Raw genomic sequence first — 25,827 nt, 5'->3', positions numbered from 1 at the left:
ACGAGAGTTTATCGATCGGTTGTTAACGGATAATCGTTTCTGTCGGGCACACAGTGTGTTTTCTGTATCCGACGCGTACTACCGATGATTAACTTTTCTTCTTTTCCACGGTTCAGCCATTTTGGTTGCCGTTGACCAGGTTCGCGGACACGATTCACCGATCAGTGTACACGCAATGGCAGCGATGCCACACCTCCGATTGTCGCAATTACATTATTCGGATATAATGTTTTAGACAGTGTTGTTTGTAGAGTATGTTGTTAACGGGAGTGAATGTAAAATGGTTTAATCGTAGTAAGTAACGAAACGAAGTCCCTTGCGCGCCGTGTTTGATTCTAATTAAATTCAAACGATCGTACGGATATTACGTAGAAAGAATATGGAAAAATTAGAGGAAAAAGGGGAAAAGTATAAAAATAGTCTGCTAACCCGTCTCGTTCGCGCATATCACAACGACTGGTAATTCTGTGAGATTTTACGCGAAAATATCGGCCATCGACGTTTATTAGGTTCGTGTTTTCACTCTATTGGTATCTGTTTCTTTTAGATACGCGGCACGTTACGGCATTCGCGGTGAATTCGTTCTACAGAAATTATATCGTCGCGTTTATCGATCGCTGCGGAGACGAATCCGCAAATGAGAATAACGTGCGCAAATGAGTTAACGAGAAGTATACGTAAATCCTCGGACGCTCGTACGACTACGAGGAGGCTGACTTTTTATCGTATCAAAAACCTATATGCATTCTTATACATATTTTCCAAACGAAAACTGACACATTTCAAGTTTCTTTTCCCGTCCGCAGCTTCTCTTCGAAGCATCGTTGTTCTCGTACCGATTACGAATTCCACAATTTCGGTTGGGGGATAAAGAAACGAGGTTTTCTGAATCAATCGGTAATTATTTGAACACTCCTCATACGGTATTTCCAATGTTTCCTTCTTTCCTTGTCAGCGATAAAACGAGCGTTTCAAGAACTACAGGGATTATTGTGCGTAATTGATAATAGGACTAGTAGGAAGAAATATGGTGCAACAAAACAGTATTTTTGTATTAGCTATGGGCGCAGAGGGATATATTACTCTCCGATATTAATTATTATTATTCGTACTATTCGAACGTTTAGGGATCAAAGTGTTTGGCAGCATCCGTTCTCGTTCTCACAATATCGATGATCGCGTGTTCGAAAAAAAAAGAAAACACACGGAGACGAACATGAAAAGGGTGCTCTCGGGGATGTGGAAACTCCCGTTTGGCGAAAGCGATAGAACATAGACGCTATTGCACGCGCAACAGATTAAATTTCTCTGTTCGTTTCTCACGAATGTTAAACTATTCTCGTCTCTCACGAAACGATATCGTTATCCTTTTCTATATCAATACTGCTTCGAATGAACTACTTTCCAACCGTTTGCTCCGTGAACCTTGAAAATTCCTCGAAACCATATATAGTTTCTCCAGTGTTTTGTGAGAAAAATGTAAATTCCATACCGAAAATCCATGGTCCCTCCGAATAGAATGAAAATCGGTAAACGAACGTTTCTTCGCGATTTGCGTCGAGAATAAAATGAAGGGACTACGAATTTCCATTTAGAAACTGTTTAGTCGATATCCACGCGCCGAACCTTGTACTCAAATAAATGGACAGAAAGAAAAATGCAGGAGATGTGTTAACCCTTTGCAGTATGTCCTCGTAATCTGTTTACATCTGATATTGTTATATACTCATGCTCGATTTGCAGTTTCCACTGAAATGTTTAAAACGAATCATCGACGATTTATTGTGTGCACGGGTTGTGGAGATATTTGCGAGCATCGTAGCTCGATGTGAGTGCCCCAGTTCGCGAGAAATTACTACGTGTAATTCGAATTATCGAGGATCGCTCGTGATCGAAAACGATAACTCGCGCACCTGTGTTCTTTCGATCAAGATCGATCTTCCACAGGGCATATATTGATTACAGAGAGTAACGAATACTATATGCTCCTATGATCGGTATTCAAACATTTTCTCTCGAGTGTACTTAACGAACAAACCGACAGACGGACACGATTTAATACAAGAGGCGTGTTTTGCGTACAGGTGACATGCTTGGATGGAACACAACAAGGTTTTAAATTTAAACAACGACGATCGTATCGAATATCGTAAATGGGAGACGAATGTATTCACGGTATTTGTTCAGTGGCGACGGAACACTCGGGCGGCCATGTTTGTTTCGAGAGCACGCGACAACGATCATTGGCGCCTTTTCGTGGGCGATGTAGGTATTGTGTGAGAGCGATTCTAGGTTTTTTCGTTCCGTTATAACGGGTATTCCGACATACATAATATACATATATAACGTGTATATGTATATACATGAACAAAAAAACAAATATATATATATGTATATAGATATATAAATGCAGAATCTGTTACGCGCTATTTAAAAAAAAAAAAAAAAGAAAGCGAATTATCGTGAACAAGAAATTCTTTCGTAGACTATTTATCGAAACGAATGCTCTGTATTGCTCACCTCGACGTTCTGACACGATACACGAGATTTCGCGTTTCCGTCGGGTCTTGAACATGGAGATAATGTGTAATCACAGCTATATTGTTAACCGGTACACGCAGCAGCGAGTCTACAGGCGTCATCGAAACGTCTTGTTTTTTTTCTGTGGATTATAATAAACTATTTTATTCTATCCGTGTTAGTTTCGTGTAAAACAACAACGTCCTGTGTCCCCATTCCTTGATCCACCCACGTTTTCTCCACGATGAACCAAAAAAATGAACGTTTTCCCTCTCGAGTGTGTGTGCATACCTTTTCTCTTTATTTTTGTTTTCCAAGTTACAGACTTTTTCACGACGGACGTCTTCGGTACTTTCTAAAGGCAACGGTTTTATCGCGAATAATGAACATAGGAGCCTCGACACGGCGTTCCAAAAAGACGGACGACAATAACGCGTTCATGGGGGAAGGAATGTTTCATTCTCTTTTCTTTATTTCTTTTGCTTTCTCGCGACGCGTACGAGGCTCTCGATTAGCGATAAATACCTTGAACGATCGTACAAAAAAAAAAAAAAATACGTAATAAATTACAGATGAATCGAGGGGTGACTCTTACGCAACTAGTAATATTTGGTCGTTTCGAAGTAAAAACGTTGTACCACCGTATATCTCTAACGTGCTCTATTCGTTGGAACGAAATTCCACCGTTCCTCAAATCCACAGGTATCTCGGTTACACCTTCGAAAAAAAAATACTCGGAACACGAATCGAACGGAGCATGAGGGGGGCAAGACGGGTAACTTACAAACTGCACGTTTGATAAAACACGTCGATTCTATCGTACAAAATTTTCGACTGTACCACGGATATAGACATAACCGGTTTTTCACACGCATCCTCGACGAATTATAATCGTTTATGCATATTATTACGCTAAATTACCTTTGATTCGTGGACACCTTAAATCTCTACGCTGGCACGATGCTCGGAGGAGAGACACACGCGCGATACTATAATACTGCTCTTACGAGGCGATCGTACAATTCAATCAGACGATCGAAAAAGAAAAAACGCGTAAAACTTCGTCCATATGGGACCGACAAAGAGTGCAGAGAACGATACGAACGATCGATTTTCTTAAATCGTCGTTGGGAATTGAAGATAAAAATAAAATAGAAAGAAACGGATAACGATTATTGGTGATCTATCGTCTGAAAGAACCACTCGGTGAAACGTCGAAGCTGCTGAGCGGCCGCGTGACTCTCGTCCTGTAAACGACGATTCTCGTCCCTCAGACGACGCACCTCGTCCTCCAGCGAGAGCCTTCGTCGCGTCTCTCTGGCTACCCTCAGCTCGAGAGTGGAGAGATGGGACTGCAGGTCCGTCACGGAATTCCTGAAACGACGAAACGAAAGTATCGTTACGGACCTATTTCCTGATCTGAACCCAATTCCTGATCAGTTCAGTATACAGATACAGATGTAATGAGTTTATTAAGATGAATTGTTAAGTCTAAAAATTACTAAATAATTATTAACTATTTCGAAATATGTATGTAAAATTTGATAGCTGAGGATGATATACAGACACATCGTCGCCCGATTTTTCGAAATTTCGGTTATCCATTTTGATCCAAAGAATACAAATTCACCGTAATATAAATGAAAATTCAACCTAGAAAACAACAAATATCCTTTTAAGTCTTAACTCGGGAACTTTGGTTTCTTTTTTCTTAACGGTTGTATCTTCAAATACTACCCAGATAAAATAGCCGTAAAATGGGCGTCTTCAAGAGTAACAACAATAAAATATTTATATTGACAATAAGGTAAAATTTTGTTAAATATTGTAATAAGTAGCTATTCAGTGGATATTATACCAATCGCAGCGCGTAGCCAATGTTACCGCGGGAACTCGGCTAGCAGACTCACGCTCTGATTGGTCGGGGTTTTTCTGTTAATATCTCGTTAACAAATCATCGGATAACATTTTTGCTAAGGAAAAATTTCTTTCAAATCACCTCACGAGTATTGTTACAATTATTAACGGGTATATACGCTTATTGGTTATTTTACTTTATAGCAAGTGATCAGGAACTGGGTCCGTAACGGGATCATTTGTACTACGCGAGAGGAACGCAACGCGACCAAAGCACGATCGAACACTTCCGTTTCTGTTAACGTTCTGAACTTACGCGATGGCACCGCATCTATCTAAGAGCCGTTCGTCGGTCCATTCTTGGGGATGCTGCTTCGATCTACCGTCAACGAGATGGTTTTTCCAACGGTCTACGTCTGCGTCGTTGTGATTCTTGGGGTCTTTGATCGACGTTAAGTTGCTCGGTGCTTTGGTCATCGAATGGGACGGTTTGGTGACGCGCGGCGACAATCTAAACACGCGTGTAACGCACAGACGAGAGATTACTCTAACCGTTAGACCCGTCTCTTCTCACGCCGCGTCAATACGTTCGGTTTCGTTCTTCGTCGTCTCTATTATTTACGTATCGTTTTTACCTCTCTTCCTTCGACAGCTTGTTCTCGCTGGGCGCAGGACTGGACGCGGTGCTAGCGTTTGAGATCACCGTCGCCGGTCTGGCCATCGTTAGGATCACCTCCGAGGCGTTTCCGTTGTTCCCACTTCCGTTCCCGTTCCCATCCCCCGTGCTGTTCCCGTTCTCGTTCTCTTGCCCGTTTGTCGGCATAACGGTCAGGGTGCTGGCGCCGCTGCCGCACAGGTTCTCCCTGGATCTGCATCGGTTCTGGAACTCGATCAGATTGTTGTTGATCTTGTTCGGATTCTGATTCCCGATCCAGGTGGTCACATTCAGGTTGTTGTTTGCTAGTTGACTGTCGTCGGCAATATAATCAGGATTGATCAGTTTCATCAGGTCCTCTTGAAGCGTGCTGGACGTAAGGTTCGCGGAATTCCGATGTGAATTCCGTACGCCCGGTTTCGGTCTAGGGCTTTGATTTCGCGAGCTGCCGCTAGACGGCGTCAGATTCCCGCCTCGATGTTTGTTTGCTCTTCTGAGTCTAGGTGAGACACTACCGGAACCGGTGGATAGTTCGTCCTCGCTCTGCAGGGTGGTCGTTTCCGAACAGTTTGCGTCAGAGATACGCATCTCGGGCGGTAGACTGGCGGTGAAGTCCTTGGTTTGTCGATACTCGACGTTTATCTTGTGAGGTACAGGCCTTTCGGTCATGGTCGTCTTCAAACAGGTGACCTTCTCGCCTACCTTGAACTCGTGCGGTATCTCGTATCTGATAGAATCGCGACTTTGCTCGCCGCAATCGGTGTGCTTTCGTTCGTTCGCGTTATGTGGACACTCGGTCATCTCGTATTTGTTGATATCCATGTCGTATTTACTGTTTCGCCTCTCGTACACTTCCTCGGGATAATCGTAGCCGCTGATCGTCCTCTTTTCGTGAACACGCGACTCTTGCTCGTACTTCCCTGGCATTCGATCCATCATCCTTTCGTCTTGCGTTTCGTATTTAGAGGATCTGTCGGGTTTCCCGTCGCAATCGTATTTGCTGGATTGCTCGTAATCGCTGTATCGACCCAGATTGCTGTTGTTGCTGGTGGTGTTACCGCTGCTGCTGTTTGACTTTGGAAGACTGTAGGTCGTGTTTTGGGCGAGAGGAAGCGAACTGGACGCGGTTAATTTCTGGTGAGAGACGTGATGCCCGTCGTTTTTGTGAAGTTCCCTCTGGGAGGCGTATAGATTCTCTTGCTTGATCTCGTACTTCTCTTTCTGAAGCTTCACGTAATTGGAGGGGACGTGATCCTGACTACGGTGAGCGTTCTCCAATTGTTTTTGGTAACTCTCGTGTCGGAGGCTCTCCTGTAACGCTTTCGACGACACGTAATTGCCCTCCTTCCCGTAATTGTCGTGTCCGTGGTGCTTCGAGCTCTCCGCGAACTGTTTACTGCTCGCGTAATGGGATTCCTTGTCTTTTCTCTGAGAGGACTTTGGCGTGATCACTTGATAATTCTGTCTGGCTGGAAGAGGCGGCGGCGGTGTACTATCCGCCCGATGCCCGTTCTCTTGGTCCTGGGGCTCCAGGAGTTCGTACCTGCCGCGAGAAAAGTCTGACACGTAATACATACATCGAGGCGCGACACTTTATGATCGATATATCGTACCGAGATACAACGTGAAAGAGATCGATGATCCGGAAATTGCTATTCTTACCAGCGATCGTCGGTGCTGCTGTGACCGCTGCTGCTGGTCATCGTTCCCTCCATGGGGAAACGGGGATCGTTGAACGATCTGGAACTGGACCCGGTTCCGTAGCCGGAACTGTTGCTCGATCTCGGCGGACTGAACGAACGCTCGTATCGCCTCTGATGAGACATCGCTGTCTGCTGACTCGGCGTGTTATCCGGGCTCGTTACGTTCTCGTAGTCTCCCTCGTAGCTGCTCGACAAGTACTGGCAATTTTGCACCGTACAGCCTCTGCATCAGAATGAATAAGACGTTTACAATACATGTATTCAGACACATACTCGTTTATTGGATTCTGTCCCCCTTCCCTTAATACCCTAATCACGTGCATATTTTGCCTAATGGTTAATCCTAACCCTGTCCAGGGGATGTAGCTTACCTCCTTGGATTATTGTCGTTATTTGGCGGTATCACGGTGATCGTGACTTGGGCGGAGGTCTTCAGCAAATCGACCATCTGATCGTGACTCAACGTGGACACCGCCACTTTGCAGATCTCGACAAGCCTCGAGCCTTGTCTCAGTCCCGCCTGCCAGGAGAGTCCCATGCTCTCGACCTGCGTCACCACCCCGTCCGGTTGAACGTGGAAACCCAATTGTCCTAGACTGTTTCTGGGAGCCACTATCTCCATTAACTCGTCCCTCTCGCCGTAATCGCCGCGCACGTGAATGGTGATGCACTCCCCTTGATGATAGTAAAGCCTCAAGCTGCAACGAGGACGAAGAATGAAAAGTAGGTGAAGTACAAAAAGTACTGTAGTGAAATACAAAATGAAATTCATTGTTCGTGGATGTAGAAATAATACCTGTTTGTTTGAGCGTGCCAGCCAAGGACACTCACGCACGGTGCGACGAAAACTATCTGTCTGGAATGTTCCTCGATCAGAACGATAGTATCCACACTGATTCCTAGGTAACAGTCGGTGTTCTGGTTACTGTCCTCCAGTATCACTTGCCAGCATATCGCGCCACGTTGCGAAGCGTCGCAGGACAGTCTCGGTCGCACGGTCGCTTTCTTCTTGCTGCTGAACGACAGCATAGCTGTGCCGGAAAAGAACAGTTCTCGTGAATATCGTGGCTTCAAGGGTGATTGCTAATCGCTGATTAGATTGCAAAACAAGAGATACAAGACACAGGGGGCAGCCAAGGAACTTACAAAATTTCTGCCCTGTATCGACCACTGTCGTGGAAGAGTAGTTCGTCGCCAGATCCTTCAGATACTCTTGCCTCGTTCTGGTCGCCATCGTGGCGAATTTCTCCGACCTACAAGAACAAGCATGTATTCTTTATACTCTCTCCGTGATTATGCTCAATTAGAAAGAAGGTGGAAGAAGAGAACGACGTGTTACCTGTGCGCAGCGTTTTCAGCGTTGATCACTTTCGCCAGAATGAAGTCGGCGAACGCTTTTCCTTTGACGAAGGTGGCACCAGGTGGAACAGGTGGGCCGAAAACGGGCACCTCCTTGCTTCGTGATACGGCCAGGCTGTACTGAGTATTATCGGAACACGGGTTCGTGGCTCGTACCACAATAAACACGTGCTGGAACTGCGAGCGTATCCTGCGTGGACTGAACGGCAACGCGCCAGGCTCCTGTTGAACGAAACAGAACATATACAGGGTGTACCAAAAATGTTGAAGGGCCAGTAAATGGGAGACTCGTGAGGTTACCACGCAGTGTATAACAATTTTTAATATAACACTGCTCTGCTATACAGGTGTAGCAAAATAGCTTCGACTCCCGGAAATGAGGGGTTTCTGGGATGATTTTAAACAAGTTTTTCCTTAGCAAAAATGTTATTCGAGGCTTTGTTAACGAGATATTAACGAAAACCTCCGACCAACCAGAGCGCGAGTCTGCCATTGAAAAGGTTGCACGGCGACCGAACCGGCAGGAAGCAATTCAGCCTAACTGCGAGTTATCGCCGGGGCGCGCTCCATTATTCTCTTCTTACCTGGAAAACTATCGTGACGATATCGTTTCCGATGTGTCTCTTCCTGAGCAGCTGCTGCCTGTTATTCGGCGTAAAGGGTAACATCGTGGACACGTGAAACGTCACTTCCGCCCCTCGATGGGTCGCGGCGACTGCGTGGGTACCGGTCGAGTCGGTTCTAGTGTCGAGACCGGCCTTGTAACCTTCGAATCCTCGCAGTCTTATTCTTTGGCCTATCGCGTAACGTGTAAACATTATTATTATTACTATTATTATGTATGTTTCAACATTTTTTTGCTATCGTCCTATCCTCGTAGAGGAAGATTGCCGAATTTGAACAACTTTCCCCTACATTTATTTATTTAATTAATGTAAATGCCCTTTTGTTAAAAAAAGTTATAACTGAATGAAGATGAACAACGAACTGTTTTTAAATATTTTTATATTCGTGGTGTTCTACGATTGCTCACCGATAGCGTCGAGGAACTCGAGAAATGCCGGTCCAGCGTGCTGATTGTTGTACATCTCCTCCTCGGTTCCCTGGCCGGATCGGCAGTAGAGCACGCCGACCTTGTACCTGCTGGATAGCCCTTGTTCGTCCAATCTGGCTAGAGCCTCTTCAGCGGCGGGAGTGCCTAACCTGAGGCAGCCAAGCTGCACTTCCGGCGCGACCAGTTCCAATAGCTCTCTGGTTGGTAGTCTATTGCCCTGCGGCCTTATACCGAGAGCCTCCTCCGGTACCGAGCCCCGAAGCGTCAACAGTTCCGAGGTGCGCACGATTATTCTGTATTGACTGACGTCCTTTCGAACGCTGATCGCCACCGGGCCCAATTGCTCATCCATACCGAACCAGTTTTGGTGCTCCCGACCTGGAAACACGGTTAAATTCGCGGTCGTTAGGTCGCGTTTGAATTAGCCCAAAATGATTCCAGACCAAATAAAAAATGAATTTAAACCGAATACAGATCACATTCAAAACAAATTCAGGATAAATCGAGATTTAATCTAGACCTAATTCAAACCATATTCAAACCAAGTTCAAACTATATTCGAACCAAATTCAAACGAAATTCATATCGATGGTCCTTGGCTTACCTAGGAAATATCTCCTGTAATAATGAGCGCCTTCATCGACGCTCTCGATAGGTAGCGGCCTCTTCTGCAGCGGACACGCATGCTTCCACAATGTTTCCCCGGGCACTGGTTCCAAAACTGCGATCCCGTATGACAAAGGCGGTCTATGGACCCCATTGCCTTGGGAGCACCGTGTCAAACTCACGTCTCGTTCGCCCTCGCCGCCAGTCTCGTTTCGGAAAAAGGGACAGGATTCCAGGAGATCGTTACCTGCGGCGATCGATTAAATGACAAAATTCCAATCAATTCCAAGATATACTCGAAGGCCTTGCCACGGTATTCTGCAGTCCATGTCTCAACGATCGTGGATCGTTCGAGTGGAAATTGGAACAATAACTATACATATGAAGAGTTCAAGGAAAAAACGACCACAGTCACAAAAAGTAAAATTTTCAGTATTTCAAAAATATACTTCGTGAACTGTCCCTCGCTAAACACGATCAAAAATTTAATATTTTCTTAGAGTACTTAACTTCATAAATTTCACGAGAATAAAATTTGTTTTTATGGTTTCAAAATATTAGAATGTTCTTGTGAATCATTTATACAGGATGGTCCACGCAACTTGTTCACCCGGTATGTCGCCTAGTATGTACAAAAAAATACCACAAAATATTTCTTCGCTCATTTTTATATAATTTGGCAATAAAAGGGTTAAGGGGGGCCACTTTCCAGCAAGCTGACATCCTGGTCAGTCCGCAGCTGTTGACAATATGTACCTTTTCCATCACCAGCGTCTTCTTCGGGCGTCTCGTCGGGAGTGGACGCCCTAAATGAACTCGCAGCTGAAGCTCCAGTCGCGGTGTTTCGCCTTCTGGCCAACAGAATTCCCCTCAATTTTGCCGCGTAACCGAGATTCGCCGTCAGCGACTGGCAGTCGTAATGCGCGAACGCTCTGCGTCTGTGCCTCTCCTCGACGTCCGCCGAAACCACCGGACTGCTGCAGCTCTCCTCCATAGCTCGGGGCGGTTTCGCGCCCCACAATCTATTCAATTTCAGTCGTAACTTCGGGCTCGAGCCACCGGTCGGACCGCAGACCTCGTCCGTGTCCGCCGTCTGTCCGTCTGTTGGAACTGAGACGCGTCTCAGATAATCGACGCCAACCGAATTCCGTTGGTCCGACGACGATGACGATGGCCTGAGCTCTTGAAGCATCGCGAACAAATTCTCGCCGACCGTCACAGACTGAGCCACTACGTCGATGCTTCCTACGAGAACAGGGACCACGTAAAAACGAACGTAGAAGCGAATAAGTAAAAAGACGCTCTCGGATAATAAGGGTGGTTTCTCCCACAAAGTCAAAAAGTACCAACAACCAGTTACGGCAACATTCTCAGGTTGGTCCCATAAAGAATCGAGCAAAGTTCCAGAAAAATCGGCGTCTACAATTTCGCGTACATCCTTCGTGGAGCGATCGATCGATCGACTCCGTGATCTCCTTTTACATACACTGGACTCTAACTATATTGCCATGGTCGGGGCCGCAGGGGAATGAAATGGCAATGAGTTTAGAGCCCCCTCTATGCTAAGTTCTATCGTCATAGCCTTGGCCTCAGCGTCTACGCAAAAACTGGATCGTGGGGAGGGGATTTGTGTGCTCAAAACGTACATGGAAAGGGGAAGTGCCTCGCACTGGCAATATGTTTAGTGGCAATATAGTTAGAGTACAGTGTATTTGTGTCACTTACCGTGGGACCCATATTCCCGTCTCAATGGCGCTTCTACAGTTCGCGAGCCAGGATCAGGACTGTGCGGAAGTTCCAGGCTGGAGTTCGATCTATGAAGGGCCAATCCGCGGGTCACGCGGCTGCTCGGCCCTCCGCTGCCGCCGCCGCCATGTATAGACAGGCTCGCGATCATCTCTTCATTCTGTGAACAGTCAGAAAAGTAGTGCTTGTTATTTCCAAACGAACGAGAAGAACCCTAGTAGCACAAAATATTCAATACATATTCATCCAATATTATAGAGATTCAATCTCTTTTTAATATTTAAATATACATACAATGTTTATTTCATATTACGAAAAAAAATATCTCTCTATCGTTCGTGTGCACGGCTCTTGTTCGGTAGAGGAATGAGGGACAAGGGAGAGGAAAGAAAGATGCTAATTAACTCCGTTCGAGGTATCCAGCCCGCGAAGCACGAAGCCGTTTATTGTTGTCTGAAACGCGATACGCGGCGCAGAGGCGGCCACGCGTGATCTCGCATTGACGAAGAAAACCGGGACGCGGCCGCGCGCTTATGCACCTGCCTGCTTTTGCGATTGACCGTGCGAGATTTAAGCCCGATTCACACTGGCGTCTCACGTCTGAAATGATATTATTTGAAATATTATTTCAAATAACGTTTTATTTTATTTTGTAATTATTTCTACATTGAAATATTGTTACATTATTTTCTGATCTTTTGAAATAAATCTTAAAAATAATTGTGTTCTCATTCTCGAATTCTCTATCCTACATAGCACGTGACGCCTAATGACGCCTTGAAGACGGCTTAAAGGCGCCTAAGACCTAAAATAGCTGTAAAATAGGCGTCTTCAAGTAACACCCCTCTTCCATCTTCCTCAAGATACAGCTTTTTCAGGTTAGGAACAGAGAAACAATTGTTAGCCAATAGCTGGGCTTAGCACGCGAATGTTTTGGTTATTTTTATCGACTCTCCTCGGTGAACTGACTATAGAGTCCCCTTGTCGATTCTAATGTCCATGTCTGGACTTACAAGCCAAGTGGTGAATCTGAGATTCTATAACTGTTCAAGCAGACGACGGAAAAGGGACAAGCGTATGCATATGGTTTCGCCGTTGGTAATCGGTAAATCATACACCGGTGAAGATCATGTCCCGTAATAATACACGGGACACTAACATGAATCAGCCTTTAGTCTTGTGTACCGTTGCTCGATTCTCGAAATGCGTCGAGTGAATGGGCAAGATTCCATTGTTAACTCGGGAACCGGTATCCGCATTCGGTATACATACGTATACGCCTGGAACGATACGATCGAGTCCATGCCCCTAGAGATTAACCTATAGAGGACGGGCAGGTGTTTTCGTGACTTTATGTATATTCGAGTTGGAACATTTACAGAATTTCTTGTAGTGTCATACAGGGTGTAACAAAAATGTTGGAGGACCCGGATATGGGAGACTCGCGAGGTGATTTGAAACAAGTTTAACCTAAATCTAGGCTTCCCGTCCTCTACAGGTTAACTGCTCGCGGCTCGAATCGCGGTAATCGAACCGTGTCACGGGGTGTTTTCGAATCGCGCGCATTTTCAAATGGCACACGTGGTCCGACGTCGGCGAATTCGAGGGACGACGGCCAGAAATGTCGAGCGTTTCGTGCATTCGAGGCGCGTGGAGCGACGAGACGACCGATGCGGCGGTGCAGTCAGAATGCAAACGATGATTAAAAGGACCGAGAGCTTCGAAGATATTTCACACGAAGAGTCTCGGTTACATTCTTGAAATTCCACGGATCACTTTGCTGCTGAATACGCCTCCGTGCTTTTCATGCCTGTTCCTGTTATCTACAAGAACTTAGATCAATGGACCTAAGATCCATTACCAACCATACCACTGTTCACCTATGCTCGTCTTCGAGATGTTTCTACTTCGGTACAGAATTAAATACCGCGCGATAAATTCTCGGTACGTCGTTTCTGCGGTCGATCGGTGCTCTTGGTTCGCTCCTGAGAAAACAGAGAAGCCGGTATTCGGTTCCGTGGTTTCTCAGATTTTTTCCAATAACGGTGATCCGCGTCCTTGCGGATCGTACGAGCGCGGATTTACGTAACAACTTCGCTTAGAAGCAGGAAATCACCGGACGAATCAGCAGATCCAATTAAAAAGCGGCTTCGATCCTCCAGCCGTGTCGGTTCGCTAAAATTCTCGAGTAACATCGTACCACTACCTACACGCGTGCGAGGCGATACGGATCCGCGAATCGATCAAGCCTCTCGTCCTCCCGTTTTGTAGCGAGCCAAGATAACAGAATTGAAACAGGTTAGGGAAAAGAGACGAGAGCCTGAAATCCGGTCAGCCGTGAGACCGCTCGGCAGCGGAAGTAGTACACTCTGGCCCGAAGACCAACGCCCGTCCGTCCGTTCCCTCCTTGTTTATGCTCATTTTGCAGTCAAGGTCTCACGAATCACATACTCTTGACTACTCATGCTTATATTTGATATCCTTACAAACAATGATTATTCATCGATTCTATATTTTTTTCCTGGGTTTTAAGAATTTCGAATCAAGAAAAAAAGTGCAAAGCTTTGGAAAATTCTTGGAACTTTCGTGGGTTTCGAAGTTTCAACGTTTCGAGAAACTCATCCCTAGGTTTATCCTTCATTCCATCGTTTCCTATTCATAGTGCTGTGGAACGACAATCATTGACTCCCAAGTAGAGATACGTAACGCATCGTATTTCGCGGACGATCGCGCGACTAGAAACGGTTCGACGATCAAGGATGAAAGATCCAAAGGGAATGGTTTTTTTTTTGCTCCCGAGCATTCTTCTTCATCGGTGTCCAGTGTATCGGGTTCTCTCATCCTCGACGATCGGCGAGCGTGACGTCGCGGAGTCGTGGCCGGTGCTCCTAGGTATCGAACTCGTACGACGACTTTACACGTCTCTCTTGTGGGAACGTTCGAGATGCGTGCAACCGCAGTAACCGTCCGTCCGTCTGTCCCTCCCTCCCTTCGTATCCACGGATTCATGTATCAAGAAATGTGTGTTTGTGTCAGCGGTAGTGCATGTGCAAGGAGGATGATGCACCCGTTTCCGAACTCGATCCCGAGCTCGTTTTCGTCATCGAAAGAAATGGTTCGCGATGTTCCTTGCGAATAGCGGCAATCACTGTATAATATGGCGTTCCCCTAATACGGGTAGAAAATTGGGAAAATATTTGAATAACACGGGATTCTTACAACACGGTCAGAGAATGGAAGAATCCGTCATATAACACGGTCAGAAAATTGAGGGACCTCCGTATAGACACAGTTAGTAAATTGTGTAGAACAGTGTGATTGCGTTAGTTCTTACAACCTAACTCTCTTTCTTGGATATTATATGTCGACTGCATACCAGTTCTTAGTTTCCTATAAGCGACAATTTCTAATAGCCTAAACACCGTGTTCTACAGAGGTTCTACTTGTTCAAGATGCTACGAAAGAAATTGCCTCTCGAATTGCTCAAGACAAGCCTGTGAATTCTATGCCAACATTACACGAACTATAAAAACTGGCAACATTCGAGTATCCGTTGTCCATAGGATATCTGGTTCGGTAAGTTTCACGGATGGCCCGTTCGCGATAACTGCGCTCATTCAGGTAGACTGCACGATCTCTGCGTAATCCAACTTCCTCGTTCCCCAATTTGCCACCGTTCTCTTTCTCCTACCCTTTCTGTTTCGTGTCGAAGAACGACGAGCTAGTTCCTACCCGAAAACACTCGGAGTCTTCCGGTTGGGAAGAAAGAAACGCATTCCTTCCTGTTTGATTACGATTCGACGGGCTACTGAGACAGATCAGAATTCAATTAGGGTTGACGCGAATGGTAACAATGTGCTCCTGTTTCCCTAGTACAGGGGACTCTAACTATATTGCCACTAAACATATTGCTACGCGACGCGTGGGATGTTCGCGAAGTGGTAGACGCCGATTTTTCCGGAACTTTGCTCGATTCTTTATGGGACCAACCTGAGAATGTTGCCGTAACTGGTTGGTGATACTTTTTGACTTTGTGGGAGAAACCACTCTGATTATCCGGAGAAATAATTTTTTCCAAAATCTCTTTCTACCTATATACGGACAACTAAAAACGATACAAAATTTATCGAAACTTTCTTTCGATATCTTCGATACTTCACGAGTTACAAGCATACGAATTCGCTATCCTACCACTTTGCGTACGCCGGCGCACCAGCACGATCCAGTTTCTGCGCAGACGCTGAGGCTACGATGATAGAACTTAGCATGGAGGGGGCTCTGAATTCATTGCCATTTTACTCCCCTGCAGCCCCGACCATGGCAATATAGTTACAGTCCACTGTTCCAGTCGTCTGGATTGCACGAGGTTATACCTCGCAATTTCACGTTGTTACATGTAGCGCGCGGAACGCGATAGATCGCCGATCATCCGAACTAGTTATGTAAATAGCTTTGCATTCTTGACGCGATCTACGAGTGTATCGCGAGTCACGTCGAGCGCGGTAAGAATAACCGTGGGCACGCATACACACACGTCCTGTCTCTCGATTCTTTTCCCCCGTTCTCTTCTTTCGTGCATTCCTCGTCTGTCGGTGTAACCGCGAGCAAAGCCTCTTCTTTTCAAACGCCGATCCACGAGCGACACACAATGGTCCAGAATGAAAATTTAACAAGTCGAATGGGGTCGATAAGAAATTTCTATTACTTTCCCGAAAAACGTACATCAACTTATTATTAATCAATGAGAGATTTCTTCTCAAACCCTTTCGTAAATACCGTTATTTTTTCGATTTCGACCACGTTGCGTACGACGGTGCACCAGTACGACCCAGCTTCTGCGCAGGTGTTAAGGCCGAGGCTATGACGATAGAACATGGAGGGGGCTCTGAACTTATTGCCATTTTACTCCCCTACAGCCCCGACCATGGCAATATAGTTAGAGTCCACTGTAACAGGAAGGCCCCCCCTAACATCATTTCCGGCTACACGCTCGGGAATGAAACTGTCTTCGAGGTTTCCGTGCCGCGATTATAAACCTAGCCCCGTGGAAACGTCTAGGAAACTGCTAATTGCGACCGTGTGTGGATTCGTAAAGAATGCTTAAGCAGCCGAACCATAGTCTCTCCCCCTCTGGGAACCGACGAACACAATTCCTTCATTTTTTTTTCGCTATCCTTCGCGATCACCATACAGGCGAGTTTTCCGACGTAGAAGGGAGTAAGGCACACGCGTATAATGTTTCTTTTTTTTCTTCTTCTTCTTCTTCTCGCTTCGCGGATCCTCTCGAGCGTAAACGCGTGGCCATATAAAGCCACGCCGTCTGGATAGAATATTATTTCGTACCCTTTTCTGGGATCGCAAAACGAGGTTGGCACAAGAGATCGTAATAACATCGAGCGCCCATTACCCGTGGGTAAAATACCAGTTTTTCTGTCGGGGTTTCCGCCCGTTGATCGCAGCCACGATGCAACACAACTCCGGCCTCTCTGAAATTCTATGCAACCAGCGGGTAATTATGCTTCTTTTTTTTTCCATAATCGGGCGAATTCCAGTCGACGAAAGAAAGTTTCGTAGACTGGGCGAGATAGTGTCTCTTTTACGCTTTCCCCAATGTCTCGGATCATTTCGAAGCATTTTCCAGTTGATTTCCGAAATATTAACGCGTTAAACTCCATATATAAAACTTTAATTTAAATAATTTATTAACATATAAATATTAATTAAACTTAATATTAAAATTTCAATTATAGAATACTAGTGATAAATGGTGATAAATGCAAGGACAAAGTAGGAGCTGTCGAGTGATGGTTAATGACATTTAATGCACTTCCTATGCATTTTTTTGTAGGTCTGCAATACTTTAGAACACCAGTGTATGTATTTACCGTGGGTATTTACACAGGTTGAAAGGTGTGTAATGTAACGTCCCCCATCGGAATATATATAACGTTCGAATTCACGCCACCGTGCATGGGAACAAACGCTCGTTGTTAACTGTTTTCCCCCCAAGACGGCGAGGAGAGGCTCCGTGGGCTGTTCGCGATTTACAATCGGGAACGTAACTGATTATGCCGCAATTATAAACGATCGTCTGTAGCCTGGATCCACGTCGTAGTTGAACGCACTCTGGGCTTTCTTAAGACGGACGAGACCCAGTGGGTGGAACACGATTAGTTACAGCGAATCCTCGAAACCTGACACGTTATTCTCATCACGCGTTATTTCAATGAAGCAGAGAAAATTGCAAGAAGATTGTTTCAATAAAGGGCCACATAGGAGGATCTATGCGCTCGAATCTCTGTGACAGATGAAAGCTGTCGGAAGACATCGAAGTACAGTGGACTCTAACTATATTGCCACTGAACATATTGCCACGCTCTCTCACGTTTTTCCCCATCTTTTTGGAAATTTATCAAAACAATTTTAAAAATTGACACAGCATTTTATAAAGATGAACTTATAACTTTTGTATTTATTGGAAGGACCCTAGGCTTTGGTAGGTTTAGAACCCTAAACTTTGTCGAATAAAAATCAATATCAATTATTCGTTAATGAAGTTTTTGCTGTTGTACATTGGATACCAATAAGTTTTCGTACGTGCCATAGGTCCGCCGTGTCTGTACTAGGGGATTGATAAAAAATATATTCAAATAAAAAACTGTGCTTCGAAGAATTAACGGAGGATAAGAACACGATTGGAAAATGAGAAAAGACGAAGGCTAATGCGACACGGTTTGCATTCATTGTGGCTTCAACGGCAAGGAAAAAGGGGGAGAAGGTGGAGGAGGACGTCGAAGGCGGAGGTGGAGGCGAAGTCAGAAACGTATACACGCGAAGATCTTCTCAGCATCGTCCACGAAGGAGGTCTGCGGTATCGTCGAGACTCCCAGTCGCGATTCGAGGCTTTTTTCCTTTTTTTATAGTTTAACACCAAGACCCACGGTTCTCGGCAGGGAGGAAGAAGTTATTCGAAAGCGAAAAACAGAGAGACGAAGGAAACGCAGAAGGGGTTAAGCTACCGTGCGCGCATGGTAGCCACATGTTGCTGTAAATTCACGGGTAGGATCGTTAAACCCAAGGAAAAGTTGCGTCTCACGCGGCGCAACACGGCGAAATATTGGCGCCACGGTAGTTACAAGGTGGTCGCCGGGACGATAAATTCTATCGGCGATATTATTACCGGCCGATAAGCCGGGATCCCGCCACGGAAACTTCGCGGGCAGAGGCAATTTATCGCCGGAACATCGACGATACTCTTTCGTGGCGTTACGAACGGGGTAACCAAACCGTATTTCATCCATTTCTCTTTACGGAACTGGTCATTCCATGCGGAATCGGACACTTTTTGGATCACCATTTCGGATTTTGTTCAAATTTCGACATATTGTAGTCTTTAGCTATATGTAAACGTATCTCGAAGGATATGTGAAAATTTTTTAAATTGTTAATTTTACAGCTGTCTAAAATTTAGGGTCAACCATTTATCAATAAATCATAACTATGGAACTAACAAAGTGATCAAAATGAGCTTTGTGGGTACTTACAGTGAAGACGTAACGGTACCTAATCAAAAGTATTTCAGTTAGAAGAAAATATTTTCATCCGTTTCTCTCTGGGGAACGCGATCCTCCCGTAAGGCCACGGTTATACTGGGATGTGTGTTGGAACCCGCTGGGAGAGATCAGTTCCGAGACTCGTCGAAGCGATACGACCGAAAACATTCCTCTCGCGTTCACGACCCCCGACGACGCATGCTGGTAGCCTCTTTCAGGAATGTATTCTCTCAAATTGGAACAATTGAAGAGGAATGCGGGACCCAGCTGGAGGAGCCCGACGGAATAGGAGAAGCGTGCTGTGGCGAAGGAGTCCGAACAAGACCGGATTCGAGGCTTTCTTTTTCGATCATCGATATTCTGTACTGTCCCACGGGCGTACACAACCATAATATACCACTTGTTCTTACGATGTCTAGCTAAAGAATCGAATTCGAGTATCGAACGATCGAATACGCAATGTCTAATCCTCTGTAAGTACTGTATCGATATTTTTCTGGTTATGTTTAATTTTTTAATTTTTTATAACCTCTCTTTGGTAACCGGGAGGATTCTTTGTAGCGATTATCAACTCTAGCTTGAGATTTCGGAGTAATACTAAAATGTTTGAAAATTAATTGAGACAACGCTAAAATAATATATATATATATTTATATACTAAACACACGAAATGACGTAGCACGTCGAACGACCGAGTCACCTTGCAGCTAAAGTCGTAACACACAACACGTGTTACTGCAATAATTTTTTCTAAAACTGTCCCAAACCAATTACCGTACGTATGACCCATCCATACAATGCGATACCAAACACGCTTTTTGTGTTGTTATCGTTATATTACCATATCTGTTATGACAATGAATAATTAACCCATTGTTTTAGCGTTATCTCAGTTAACTTTCACTTGCACATTTTACGTATGTTCATTTGGAAGTATTTGAGACGATTTCATCGAGTTTTATGAAAATCGGAGATTGGACCTTTTCGGAACTGGAGCCAAAATGTCTATACAAATATTACAAATTACTTGATATAAATATTTTACTTAATGTTGGTGATGGCCACTGGCACGTCCAGTGCCGGTCACCGGTGACCCCCACATTACGGTAAGTTGAAACCATTGATTGTTGTTAATATTTATAAATAAAACTTATTAACAAAATAACTTATTATAAAGTGATTCATACAGACCAGAGCAACTATAGGAATTTCTTTTTTATTGAGTTCAAATTTAACTAGAAAACTTGTATCTGACAAAATTTTTGTCTTTTATTGTATTCCACAGATCCCGCATACGCAATAAATGCACAAAATCCGCAGTCTAGTTATTATTAATATTATTATCATCATCATTCAACATGTTACTTGGACTGCTATAGCCGCCTTAATTCGAATTGCGACGTTCCCGCAGCCCCATGGATACATACATATTTCTTTCGTTACGTAACACGACGAACACAGTCTCTTCCTCCCGCTGCTAACGCGTCGCATTCCATTCCGCCACCCTCGCGCATTCGTCCACGGTTCGTAGACCATCCACAAAACGTATCTCGCAGGGAGTCTACTTACGAAACCACTGACTCTCGGTTGCACCGTACGTACACTGGGGGACAAAAGTATTCGTACACCCTTTAAAACGGAACAACTTTTTTCAAATTGATCTCAGTAACTTGAGTTCTTTTATGAAGTTAGGAGCATTAGTTTACTAAACGATATTTGAAAACAAATTGGCAAAAGTTGCAATTGATCCGAATCGCGATAAAAATAGTAAATGTTGCTTTTTACAACTTGTTTATTTGACAGTGCAATGAAAATTTCATAAATACATATCGAAAATTTATGGTAGTTATACACATGTTGAAAATTTCATCAAAATCGGTTAACGTTGTTGTGAGATACAAACGATCGAAAATCGAAGCAATTTGAAAAAAGCTGTTCCGTTTTAAAGGATGTACCAATACTTTTGTCCCCCACTGTATGTATTCTCTCTCTGAAATTCGCACCGACCTTAACTATATGTATACCGAGAGTTCTTGGACGTCAAACGATGAAATTCAAATGTTGAAAGTTCTCACCTCTTAGGTATACGATTATAATTTATACCCACTTGTTCGCACTCGAAGGATCCCGTCTCTCGAATTGACAGTCTCTCGATTGTTCTGCGTCTCGCGAGCTCCCGTTTTCTCGATTCCTTCCGTTTTCTCGGGGACGGCGTGAGACGCATCATCGCGTCGATCAGACCACAGATGATTTTCATCGTCCACATTCGTGTTTACGTACCACCGTTCAACGTTGTACCGTTTCTGCATGGGTTCTGTCGCTCGACTGGCACGAGTCGACGGCAAACAACGGAATATCTACCGGTCGACGGTAGTAGACGCGCGTAGTAGCAGGTTCGGTGTCGTCGAAGACATTCGGACACGTTTCGACCGAGAAAAACGTACGCTATACACGGGGATGCAAACTGAGAATCCCCTTCCATCCTCACCTTGTTTTATAGAAAAAGTATCGATGTAGTAGAAGTGCAATAGAGTAGGAATAGTATAAGGAACTAAAAGGAATTAAACGGTCCCTTTGGTTTCGTCGTCTACTGACAACAGTCTGTGGTTAAAGGGTTAAATGAAGGAGATCGAGGGCCTAACGATCGTTCCAACTGTTATCTATCTAAAACAAACCTCGATTTTCCCGAAGAGATCCATCCCATAATCGCCATCGTCCAATCTCGTCTGTATTACGCGTCGAAAGGGTTTAAACGGCTACACGGTAACGATAAATAACGTCCATCATCACCGGCTTATCGGTCAGGCTATTAAATATTTACCAATGGAACGGGGAAAAGAGCTTCCAACTTCGTTCGACGTCGATAAAATCGATCGAAACTGGATGTGTATACAACGATGGTATTCACGAAGGTGAAGTGAAACGGATGGAAACGATGTCCCCGTCGAAAGAAACTTAAAGGGAACCTAATACTGTATACGTCGAATTCGATCTTCATCGAACAACATCGATCACTTGGTTCACGTTCGAACGAACAGGGCGTATATGTATACATAGAAGTGCATTATCGTAGGTGTCTACACTTTGAATCGATTAGGGAAAACCGAGGGCCCCAGCGACACGATGCAGATAATAGGCGAACAAGGGAAGGGGGGAGACGCGCGCGTTTCGAATTCCATTAACGTTATCGTTTCGGCCCCGTTCCAGTTCGAACGAATGTAGTAGGAGGCGAATCATCCAGGCGAATTAAGATCTCGAACATCTTCCCTGCAAAGAGGCCACACAAGCTTCCCCCCAACTGGTATAAGTGTATTACGCGTCTCTTTTTATTTTGGGGCACGGTTCTTCGGGGCACTTTGCCTCATCGAGGACAGGGACAAATACCGAAACTATGAGGGTTGATTAAAAAATTCCAGGAATCTTGATTTATTTAAAAAAATATTTATTTATTCATCGATGTTGACAGGGTCCCCTTCAAAGTAGTCCCAATCGGATACAACACACTTATGTCAGCGTTTTTTCCAATCCCCAAAACACCGTGAAACGCACCTTTCAGTATAGACTTCAGCTCGTTCAGCGATTTTTCCTTTATCTCCTCTATGGTCGCTTCACTACACTTCACTAGATATTCGTGAATTTTTCTCAAAGAACAACGCTGCAATGACGCCTCAGACGTAGTATTCCCCAGAGATGGCCCACCGCGACCCAAAGATGAGAAAAAGAAAAATTATACCGAAAAGTGCGTTGAGGATTGAAAACAACCCTGACATAATTGTGTTATATCCGATGAAGACTACTTTGAAGGGGACCGTAACAATATCGATGAATAAATGAATACCTTTCGAAATAAGTAAAAATTCCCGGAGCTTTTCGATCAAACCTCGTACTTCGTTCTTTCCTTTGGTATCCGTAGATGCGATTAGCTTACGGGTCACGTGTCTAAGGCACTCGTTACGCAACAACGGCGTATCGGGTCAACGACTTTCTTTTTCTAAGTATCTGAACAGGGAACGAGACTCCTTATACGAACGCAGAAATTAATCGACTAGAAATGATAAACGCATTAACGTTCACCTAACGTACGAAGACGAGGACCAATTTTAGGGATAGATCGGAAAGATCCTCGAATCAGTAACTGAATGAAAAAGCTTCACGATGATTTCTCTTCCGAGATCGTACAGTGACGCTTTGTCAAAATCTTTCTCGGTGATGTTCACGGGCGTCGACTGTTCCCCCGGTTATTCGCGACGCAACGAAAGGGAATAAACCATTAAAAGATAACGGACAAAGAACGCCTTGTGCCTTTTCGTGCTGTGGCATTTCGAATACGGCCAATCTAAGCCAGCCACGAAATATATTGATCGAGATATATTATTGTTGCGCAAACACGGACAGGTCTTGAAGGGATTCGAGTCGATTATCGCGAAAGATTATCGCGAAAGAATTCGTGATAGTCATTCCTCGTAATCAACCGTTTTGGATAGGTTTTGATTAGTCTGTCACGGTTAGGGTTGCCAACTTTTTCTCAGACAAATCCTGGACATATTGCCTAAAACTGAAATATAGGAATATATATGTAATTTCACAATACTCTCCACTGAGAAAACACTTAACATAACATACCTAGTATTCCGAGGAAATTTCTTTTATGTACAAAAAATATGTAAAAAATTATAATACAGTTTTTTTGTTTTTGTTTTTTTATTTTAACTATTTTGGAGTATAGGTGACATTGGTCGATAGCTTTCTCTGAAATACCGGGACATTTTGACATTCAATCTGGATTCTGTACAGCAACTTTAATTCCTGGACAATCCAGGCCAATCCTGGATGGTTGGCAACCCTAGTCACGGTACACACGTTTGTAAACAGTCCTTTGCATCGAGGTCCAACCGCGTTCCATAAAGATGCGACCCCAATGCCGTGTGCGGCTTTGCGAAGCACCTGAAGAATATGGAACGCGATCGATTCGACGAAGATTCCATTCGTTCTATTCCCTCGGACACCTGTCAAAGAAATTCGTTCCTTTGTTCCGAATAGAATCTACATAAGATTCTACGCATTGAGCAGAACGTGCACGAGTGATATAAACGGCGACGGTAATCGGTGAGATGTTACGGTTCACGATGCGACAGAACCGTGTTATCGTACCGACGTTTCAAAGAGGTATACACACGAAGTACCTCCTAATCTCTTATCCGAAATCTTGCTTATCTCGCTGTTAACGCATTTAAACCTCCGAGTTGCTTTCGAAAATTTTTTTCTTCCCCTTTCGTGCGTTCCAACATGGCGTTCGAATTGATAAATTTTCATGAAAACCTACGTAAAACAAGGTATTTATTAAACCCTTAAACATCATCCTAGTACAAATGGGGTAATCGATCTGGGTAGCACATTTCAAATTTTCATAGTTAAACAATTATTTCTTACTTTTGTCTAATTATTACCATTGAATTTCTGAGGAAATTTCACCCTCGTTGCCCCTCCGCTCCAAAAAATTAATTTACGATGGTCTGAAGCATTCCTCCCTATAAGATTATTGGGAGATAAACGCGAGTTCGGGACGATAATCGAGAGGAGTCTGTACCGAATATGTTGATTATTTGGAACCTGATAGAACAGTAAATAACATAAACAAATTCCTGTTTGACTCCAGTTTGTGCAGTTTATCCCCATAAATATTTATATTTGTATAAAAAACCAGGGGCGAGGTGTGGTTTCTGAGGGGTTAATCGACGACGTTAAATAACACTCCCAGACGAGCATATGTCGATAGACACTCTCGTTTCTCTCTCCGTGTGTCTTTCTCCGCAGGAGTCCCCCCGACATATGTTTTCATTTCAATTGCAAACCCTTTCGTTTCCACGCCCCTCAATCGGTTTCGTTACGATTGTTCTTCGGGACGGGAGGGTTGAGAGTCCTACTCGGGCCGCACAATTATTATTACCATACATATAGGCACGTCGAGTATGCCACTTTTGTCGATCGCCCGATTAAGGCTTACAATGTGTTGCATTCAAAAGCGTTTCGTGGGGCGATTCGAGAGGAACAGTAAAAGGGCAAGAATAAAAAACATTATTAATAGCTATATTAAGAAATATGACGTCTTTTATGGATTCTAGAAGTTGTCCGTTATACTGCCCTGCTAACTGAGGGTACGAACACTGTAACTGCCTACGAGAATTTTATGTATGCCCCACTGTTTACCTGCTGTCGTAAGACAAACGAATCTGGCGTATTAAAAAAATGCAAATAACTTTAACTGATTTCATTGAGTCGCAACAAAATTAGCCTAGGTAGATACATTGTTTATTATAAAAGAAACATTTGGTTGACATTATTTAAAGTACTAAATTGCTCTTTTCGCAAAACAAGGTTTTTCGCAGATACAAGCGTCAATTAGAGTTAGCAGACCAGTAAAGCTGAGAGAGTCCAGAAGACGGAAGCGAGCTTTTCAGACAGGTCGAGGAGACGTGACGAACACACGGGCTCTCGGGCACGGAGGGCGTTTATTTCGAGAGAAGATTAACAGTCCGGTCCTGGTGCTACGGCCCCTGCCTGTTCGTGGCCACCGCCGCGACTCGGTTACGCGGTTTTTAACGGTTAAACTATAAATACCTTCGCGCCGTATGGACCACGCGGAGAACGCTTGTGTTTCTGCTCACGTTGGAATCGAACCAGGAAAATTCGTTGACACGTTAACCGCCATTATGAGAAAAAAAATTATGTTGCTTTCATCAGTTTAACAACTGATTTCCAGTTTACTTTATTCTA

General features: G+C 44.3%; 1 protein-coding gene across 1 annotated transcript in view; it reads right to left on the bottom strand.

Moving 5' to 3' along the window:
* Nucleotides 1-2,804: 2,804 nt before the first annotated feature.
* Nucleotides 2,805-25,827, bottom strand: part of LOC107187140 (signal-induced proliferation-associated 1-like protein 2) — a 33,958-nt gene continuing 10,935 nt past the window's right edge. The window contains exons 3-15 of the mRNA XM_015575148.1: nucleotides 11,480-11,660; nucleotides 10,511-10,999; nucleotides 9,753-10,001; nucleotides 9,128-9,526; nucleotides 8,679-8,890; nucleotides 8,075-8,316; nucleotides 7,882-7,988; nucleotides 7,532-7,766; nucleotides 7,107-7,433; nucleotides 6,695-6,958; nucleotides 5,013-6,575; nucleotides 4,694-4,888; nucleotides 2,805-3,894 (exon numbers count right to left, since the gene is read on the bottom strand). Of these exons, the coding sequence (XP_015430634.1) occupies nucleotides 3,693-3,894; nucleotides 4,694-4,888; nucleotides 5,013-6,575; nucleotides 6,695-6,958; nucleotides 7,107-7,433; nucleotides 7,532-7,766; nucleotides 7,882-7,988; nucleotides 8,075-8,316; nucleotides 8,679-8,890; nucleotides 9,128-9,526; nucleotides 9,753-10,001; nucleotides 10,511-10,999; nucleotides 11,480-11,660 (4,665 nt within the window). The 3' untranslated portion in view covers nucleotides 2,805-3,692. The remainder of the gene's footprint in view (nucleotides 3,895-4,693; nucleotides 4,889-5,012; nucleotides 6,576-6,694; nucleotides 6,959-7,106; nucleotides 7,434-7,531; nucleotides 7,767-7,881; nucleotides 7,989-8,074; nucleotides 8,317-8,678; nucleotides 8,891-9,127; nucleotides 9,527-9,752; nucleotides 10,002-10,510; nucleotides 11,000-11,479; nucleotides 11,661-25,827) is intronic.

This window comes from Dufourea novaeangliae, unplaced genomic scaffold, assembly GCF_001272555.1.
Source record: "Dufourea novaeangliae isolate 0120121106 unplaced genomic scaffold, ASM127255v1 scaffold99, whole genome shotgun sequence".
NCBI lineage: Eukaryota > Metazoa > Arthropoda > Insecta > Hymenoptera > Halictidae > Dufourea > Dufourea novaeangliae.
Note: the sequence above shows the minus strand (reverse complement) of the source record. Positions and strands in the feature narration are given on the sequence as shown.